At 41.2% G+C, this 8,206-nt stretch overlaps 2 protein-coding genes across 2 annotated transcripts; one reads left to right on the forward strand and one right to left on the reverse strand.

Annotated features, from left to right (window-relative positions):
* Positions 1-650: 650 nt before the first annotated feature.
* Positions 651-1,993, forward strand: LOC122665352 (probable aspartic proteinase GIP2). Its single transcript, XM_043861478.1, has one exon. The coding sequence runs from the start codon at positions 854-856 to the stop codon at positions 1,991-1,993; it is 1,140 nt and encodes a 379-aa protein (XP_043717413.1). The 5' UTR covers positions 651-853.
* Positions 1,994-2,920: 927 nt separating this feature from the next.
* Positions 2,921-5,973, reverse strand: LOC122663784 (F-box/LRR-repeat protein 20-like). Its single transcript, XM_043859429.1, has 2 exons — positions 5,553-5,973; positions 2,921-4,019 (listed from the first exon to the last, which is right to left on the reverse strand). Exons 1-2 carry the CDS (start codon positions 5,905-5,907, stop codon positions 3,130-3,132), a joined length of 1,245 nt encoding a protein of 414 aa, XP_043715364.1. The 5' UTR covers positions 5,908-5,973; the 3' UTR covers positions 2,921-3,129.
* Between the last annotated feature and the right edge of the window lie 2,233 nt (positions 5,974-8,206).

Raw genomic sequence — 8,206 nt, forward strand, 5'->3', positions numbered from 1 at the left:
CAAATAGAGAGGGGGAATGACCACCCTATCCCGCTGACCATACTGTCCGGATGGGGTCCACCCCCTCTATTAGAGGCACTTGGGGAAATGGAGGAGATAATTTTCCCCTTTCCCACCCTCTCCATTGAGCACAATGGCTAGTTTTAGGAAAGTGATACGTACAAGGATTGGTTTTGTTTCCCTATCTTGATTGATAGAGATAAAGTATTAAAAAATGGGAGAAAATGTAGAGAATAATTTTATTTTATATTTAAGACTTGATTTCATGAATTTGAATTGCAGAGATGTGAATTTGAGAGCCAGAACGCCACCCCTATGGCCTTGACAGAAGGATGAGAGTGAGGGTAAGACCACCAATGGCGGAGGATTAAACTAACACCATTATCAGTCCATAAGAGCATTAAATGTTGGTCTCACTGTTCACTCCTACATATCAAAACTAAAACCTTCTTCAAGAGACAGTAGACAAGAACAGAGTTTTAAAAAAAAAAATTCAAACAGATCTGCAACTCGTAATTCAGTGCAATTAAATGATGTTTGAAGTCAAATACCCAAAAAACACTATAAAAACTTCCCACCACTTCCTACTCTCTCTCCCAACTCTCTCTCTCTCTGGGAATCAATTTGATTTCCTTTCATGGCTTCTTCTCTTCAACTCTGTCTCTTCTTCTTTCTCCTCCTCTTACTCAACTCTTCCATTGCCCAGAAAACAAGCTCCACCGCACAACCGCGCACGCTTATCCTTCCGTTGTCTAAAGACAACCAAACCCTCCAATACATAACAACCATCTACCGTGGTACACCTCAAACAGCAGTAAATCTCGCCGTAGACCTTGGTGGCCCCTTCCTCTTCATGTCCTGCAACTACACCTCTTCCACCTTCCACATACCGCACTGCGGCTCTCCGCAGTGTTCCATCGCCAAGGCCTACTGTAATAGCCTCTGTGATTCTTCCTCTCCTCCCGCATTCTGCGGTCCCAACAACACTTGCGATCTCATTCCTCTCAACTCCTTCACCCAAACCAACGACGCAGGGTACGTCGCAGAGGATGCCGTGGCTGTTCGATCCGCAGATGGCCACGCCATCACGGATTCTAATTTCATCTTGTCTTGTGCTTCCAAAGATGTCTTATCCGGTCTAGCCAGTGGCACCCAAGGCATCGCTGGACTCGGTCGGAATCGGATTGCATTGCCGATTCAACTCGCCTCAGCATATAACTTGACTCGGAAATTCGCGGTCTGCTTGCCGGTGGTGACGACAATATCGATTAGTGGATCGTCGGCGGGTGTTATGTTTATTGGCGATGGTCCGTATACGTTCCTTCCAAATGTCGACGTGTCATCGTCTCTGATCTACACGCGGCTTTTGACCAATCAGGTGAGTACAAGTGGCACTCCCTTTAAGAAAGAATCATCGGTGTTGTACTTTGTACCGATGAAGTCTATTAAGATCAACGGTAAGGATTTGTCATTAAATTCATCTTCGTTTATGATCCGTCGAAATGGGTCCGGTGGAGTGAAGATCAGCACAGTGGCAAACTACACTACCATGTCACGCTCCATATATAAGGTCTTTACTAAGGCATTTGTTAAAGAGGCTGAAGCCATGAATATATCCAGAGTAGCAGCAGTGGAGCCTTATAAGGTGTGTTTCAGCTCTAAGAATGTGTTGATTACACGAGTGGGACCGGCTGTACCGACCGTTGATTTGGTATTGGATAATGTGAACTCGACAGGGGTCGTAGATTGGATGATCTTTGGTGCCAATTCAATGGTACAAGTGAATGATAACGTATTGTGTTTGGGTTTCATGAAAGCGAGTGCGGGGTCAACGGTTTCCACAAAACTAAGGGCTGCGATTGTAATCGGAGGGTATCAGTTGGAGAATAATCTATTGGAGTTTGATCTGGCTAAATCAAGGCTAGGGTTTAGCTCTTCGCTCCTGTTCCGCCAAACTACCTGTGCTAACTACAACTTCACATCTACGGCCTAGAGGAGTAGATGACCCTTCAAATTTTGGTGCTTTTGGGAGTATTTGTGTATTTTGAGGACTGAGGTGGTTGCCCAGTGGGCCCACGTATTTTACCATATTTTCTTCAAGTCTTGTATCAGCTCAATTAATCTCTGCCATGTAGCAAATAAATTGCCAAAGTGTCATCACTTTGGCATAGGTTTAGGAATCGGTATCGGCAGGGATTGAGATATTGGAATCGATTTCTGCCAATAACGATCCAGATCGGTCAATTTTACCCCTACATTTATTCAAAATTGAGTTTATTTTTTTACGACAATTTTACTCATGATCCAATACCGATACCCGATCTAGGATCGGCCAGTATCAGCTTCAACTGATCAACAATCCATGGGTATCGGCTCATTCCAAAACCGATATTGACACCGATACGTAGAAGTCATATCGAACATTTTTGCCCTCAAAGATATTAGATATCTACAACAGAGCACATTTTAACCATTTACCATTTGACCCTCTGCATTGTATCACTGATATGGTATCAGCCAGGTATTAGTATCGGTGTTGGCCAATACTGATACTGTTATCGATTCTTAGAACCCTACACTTAGGTTGTGTTTGGTATGCAAAATCGACCTAGAATGCATTCCAAGAATGGATACCCAACACAGTTCCTTTGCAAAACCAGCTGCATGGATAAAATCCATTTGTCAGTAACTAACTGAAACCATTATACTTCAGACTGAACCAAGTCCATCTACTAGGTTTCAGAGAAGAGACAGAAACTATTCTACAATTGCATAAACAGATTACAGCCCTATGTACAGTATAACTATACACGGGTTAAAGTCTGGAAACAGCATCTTTGCGAAAGCAGGGTAGGCTGCGTACATTATGACCCTCCCCAGACCCCGCAATGGCAGGAGCATCGTGCACTGAGTATGCCCTTTTTTGTACAGTATAACTATAAGGCCAGAGGGCAATCTTCTCTCAATCAATAACAGATAAAACATGAGGAAATTCTAGAGGAAATCTGGCTTGTAAAACATATCAGAAGCTCTGGTCACCTGTTGTTGCAGTGCTCTCAGAATCCCCAATAACTAGGTGGTCTTGTTTAGTATGAATTCACATGTTACTGAACCACATGGATTTCAATTTCAAATAACCACATCTGGTTCGGATAAACTGCCTGTAAAATTCACTTTACAGAATTCTGGAAATCTCAACCCAGCCTGCTCACAACCTACCTTTGTAGCATGTGGGCAACACCTCACATCAAGATACTCCAGCATTTTGCAAGACTCTAAAAGTATACCTATCCCCAAAACAGTAATTTTTTGACAGTTACTGATCTTCAAAATCTTCAAAGCTGAGTCCTGGCTGCCACTACGCAACGCCTGAAAAGCAGTATCCGATACCTCCTCGCAGCACCCAATGTCAAGGGCCTCTAGATTTTTACATTTGGATAGTATGCAGCTCAGCGAAGAATCAGAGATATTTAAACACCAATCCATTCGCAAATTCTTTAGACTATTGTGACAGGCAGATGCAAGGCTCTTAATAGACTCATTAGAGATGTTCCTACAGCCCCCAATAACAAGTGTCTCAAGATTCTTGCAGTAGTGAGCCAAGGAAAATATAGAATTATCTCCAACTTTGTAGCAATCCAGTAACTTCAAAGTCCTCAGCGAAGTACAAGCTTTGGATACAGTAGTAACCCCAATATCTCCAATGTTGCTGCATTTATTAACATCTAATACCTTGATACGTTGACAACCATCAGCAAGACTTGTGAGTCCTGAGTCGGTTATGTTGATGCATCCTTCCAGTCCCAACACTTCTAGGTTATGACAATTCTTGGAAAGGACGGTTAATAGTCCATCAGTGATGTATTTACAACCCAAAAGATGCAAGCTTCTCAAGCGGCCACAGTTCTCAGCTATGGCTGTAAGTCCCTTGTCTGTTAACTTTCTGCAGTATGAGACATCCAAGGATTGTAAACAGGTAAGGTCATTTCCAAGTGCTACCATTCCAGCATCTGTAATACCTGTTCAATAGCCAAAAGGAAATAAGCAAACTACAGCAGGGACTGAGAACTTCAATTGAGGTAAAGCATATTGACCATGAAGTTAAGCTCTTGAAAAATGTGTGGGAATAGAGCTAGGTAAAAAGGGTGTATCCAGTGCATGAGGCTCTCGCCACTACAGGGTCTGGGGAGGGTCATAATGTACACAGCCTTACCCCTGCTTCCACAGAGAAGCTGTTTCCAGACTTGAACCCATGACCACTTGGTTACAATGGAGTAATCTTACCGTTGCACCGAGGCCCGCCCTCTTCTCATTGAAAGGAGGAGAAGAAATGAACGAATAAATATGAACAAGAACAAGAACAAGAAAGTGAATGCTTTCTATATCCATACCAAACAGATGGCCGATACAACTCAAAGGTTACTATTCAAATGGTGGACCAATTCTTGGTAAGGTTAATCAGACCATACAAAGACAGTCTAAACAGTTATTCTATTTTATTTATCTAACTTTTTGGCAGAGAGAGAGAGATGGATAACCTCATCCCTGACTGTTAACTAATCTTCAGCTTTAAATCAAACTGTCAAGTTCTGAGTCAAATTTCGTACAATTTTCACCTAGGATGGTTCAAGGCAATTTACCTGGGCATTCGAAGAATAAGTTCTACTTAAGAGTGAAATGTTGTACGTAGAATCATAGATTTGATCTCTGTTCCTAAGCCTCACTGATAGAAAAGACGGAAAATACATGTAAGGATTGATATGTTTCAGGACATCAACCTCAATGCTTCCAGTGGACTTAATGGGATCGACTCATTTCTGTTATCTATAATGACCAATGACAGTAAAAGCACACAAAAAAATTTCAACTAGTATGCTCCCATAATATGCCCTAGTAGCAGGGGAATAAGAATACTTCTTTGTTCCATAAGAAAAAGAAAGGCATAAACACCTACAATCTAGTTCTATAAGGGCCTTCACTACTCAGTGAGAAGTGATGCACCAACAGGAATTTATCAAGTTACACTGAGTGCGATATATTAAAAATTTTCCACCGTTAAATTGGTCTCATATAAATGAATCAACCATAAACCCATTTAGAACTGCTTTTAGTTCACAAAGATCATCAGGGAATTATTAAGCAACAATCATGTCTTCATGGAGGAGAAAAGTACGGTTACAACTTCAGTGAGAAACAGGGGGTTCCATTTTAAACCAAAATAATTACGCAATTTTCCAGCAACCCCATACAGTCAGTAATCAATTCCATTAGAATAAAATTAACAATTCACCAATACAATCCTTAATTCTACCCAACTCGAGCTAAGAAAGCCTTTTATTTTTTAGGTCTAAGTTTAATCAAACTGTCCCCAAAACTATTTCAAACTAGAATTGCCTCTAAATAAGTAGACATAAACAATTGTCAAAAATAATCACTACCATTGCATAATCAAACCAAACAGAATATAATCTTTATCCATATTAAAACTCAAATTTCTCACAGACCCAACCAAAATTTTCACAACATTAACTGAACAAAGACAAAGAAACTACCTTTACAGTTCCGTAGACTGAGAACCTGCAACCAACTAAACCCAGCGGCAATAACGGCAAGATCAATATCGGTGACACCGGGATAGAACGACCGAGAGACAGACTGCGAAAGATCTAACTCGACAAGACGAGTGAATCTCGCCGCCATTTTCTGAAGGATTAAGGGACCCGCCCGAGCACAGAGCTTCCTCCTCTCCGTACTCTGCAAATGAAGCCATCGTTTGCAAACCAATCCAAAACCCTCTTTATCCTTGTTATTCTGTAACTTCAATAAGATTACTCGAAGCTCATCGTCTGTGAGGATTTGGTTTATCCAATCTTTGCTCAATTCATCAGAATTCTCGTGTTTTGCCATTAGAGTTCCGAAACCCAACCTTAATCAGCTCGGTTCGTCTCCCAGTAAGAGAGATTGGAAACACAAAGCTGAGAATGATTAGGGTTCCCCAACTCTAAAACTAATATTTTCGAAGCTCTACACCGTGTGGGTAAGAAGCACAAATCAGAGAGGGAGAGGGAGAGAGAAGTAGAAGTTCGCTTCATTCTCACACCCTGTAACGCAAATATAAATATAAGACGCAGTTGGGGAGAAGGAAGTTAGTTGGGTTGGGTATGAACTTACGTATGTACCACTAAGGTCACTACGTACTCTCTAACGTATTTATAATTCGAAAATTCCAAAATGAATTGCTTACACGTCGGTTTATTTTAACTATGGGGTGAGATGGCTGCCTGGTCCTCTAGAGCCTGCATGTGCATGTGTAACCATTGTTATGGACAGAATTTCTGTTTTCTCATAGGGGTAGCACGGTAATTATTATTGGTGAAGCCTGATTTCGATCTAGAATGTGTGGTTGAGATCTTCGGAGGGCCATTTTGGCCTCGAAACAATCTCGGATTGCCGAAAAATGACATATGTTTTGGGATATATGTCATGCTTTGGTCCAAAATGTGTGGTTGTGTGTTGGGCAAACGGTATATTTTGGGATAAATGTTATGTTTTGGTCTGACCCTATCCGGTTTGACAATTTCTGGGTTCAGGGGTATTTTTGTACTTTCTCAGATTAGGGCTTATCTATATAATGTTCTTATCTCTGAGAGGGCTGTGAAAGAGGATTTGTAACATTTCCAGAGAATAGTGAAATTCGTTCTGTTGCTCGGCTGTGGATGTAGCTTCCATCTTGAGGATGAACCATATAAATACTGTGTGTTTGTTCTTCTTTGTTTTTCGTAACTACTTCTGCAAATCGTCAATTCGGGGCGTTGTTTTCTTAACAGTATTTTCGCACATTTTTATATCTAGGCACATGAGTCACACGGCCAGATAGCAGCATTCTTTTGCGTTGTCGGTCGTGTGGCCCCTAAACCAATGTGGTGCTGTTGCGTCAAGAAATCGTCGGCGGTCTGCGAGTGCCGTCACTGCAAGTGGACCAAAGGGGTCAGCAGAGAGAACAGTGTGGTCCCGACTGAGAGCTCTCCGATGCCAAAGTTAGATCTCTGGTGCAAGCAGGATGAATAGTGATTATTGATTTGAGTTTTGATGTCCCTTGATGGGGTTGCGTACCTTGCCTTTTATAGTAGCATATGGCGGTGTATGGCGTGTGGAGAGTCCCCGTTTGATGGCGATTGTGCCGTTGAGTGGATAGAGGCCCTGGGTACGGGGCTCTATCACGATTAGCCATCTCCGTGGGAGGAGTGTCTGGTGGCATCGGGATCCTTGGTGGATAGATACCGCGTGTGGTGATAACGTCCTTGGTGCTTGAATCCGTCGGATGACGTGACCTCTAGCGGCGGTCTAGAGTCTGGTAGTGACATGAGTCTTAGCGATACGATCGGATCGTTGGTGCCAATGGGATGAGTAATGGTGCCAATGGTGCCAATGAGGATCGTGAGGACCTTGGGTTCAACTTTACATATATAAATGTCCATGCAACATTTTGCCACTTGGCAAATCACTAGATTCTCTTCTATCTAGCAAAATCTCATTTGAGTGCAGTAATCTATTTTCATTTTGCCATGTTGAATGATGATGTGACAATTTTTACCTATATATAGTTAATAGTGTATGGTGGAAACCACGTGTCAAATTTCATAACCTAATTTAATCAAATATTCTCCAACGAATGCATCCCCATATATGTTCACGCACGTTCATGGTGCTCCATGAAGAAAGGTTTATTCCCATCACAGAATAAGAGCCATCATATATTTTTCAATATCTTTCATTGACTTTGATTCCAAAAAAAAATATCATATCTATATAAATAATGATTTATATATATCAAATCCCAACTTGACTTCATGTACCAAATATCTCCATATTGATGCTTCCAATAATTTTTTTTTTTGTTCCGACAATGTGATGGAGATTGGATTGAAACAAGGAACTTTCATTTCCAGACTTTTATTATTTGATATCAATATTGTACTAAAGTTAGGGATAGAGAAAGAAAAAAAAATTAGTAATTTCTTTTTCTGAGTAGAGAAGCTTTCTAGTTTTACAAGTCTAAGGGTTGTCAATTGGTTTGGTTTCAATTAATCAATTAAGTTTTTGGTTATTGAAAAATCAAAATCATAGACATTGAACGAAGCCAATAATATAGATTCTCAAAAAATGGAGGAGCTCAACCTTGGCCAGCCGGCCTGTACTACTAAAT

This window comes from Telopea speciosissima, chromosome 6 (assembly GCF_018873765.1).
Source record: "Telopea speciosissima isolate NSW1024214 ecotype Mountain lineage chromosome 6, Tspe_v1, whole genome shotgun sequence".
Classification (NCBI taxonomy): Eukaryota; Viridiplantae; Streptophyta; class Magnoliopsida; order Proteales; family Proteaceae; genus Telopea; species Telopea speciosissima.

Bases quoted from the DNA above. Each gene is read 5' to 3' on its own strand.
- LOC122665352 (XM_043861478.1), top strand. From the start codon at position 854: ATGTCCTGCAACTACACCTCTTCCACCTTCCACATACCGCACTGCGGC.
- LOC122663784 (XM_043859429.1), bottom strand. From the start codon at position 5,907: ATGGCAAAACACGAGAATTCTGATGAATTGAGCAAAGATTGGATAAAC. The intron at 4,020-5,552 runs GTAGTTTCTTTG...GCTATTGAACAG, and splicing joins CAGTCTACGGAACTGTAAAG to GTATTACAGATGCTGGAATG.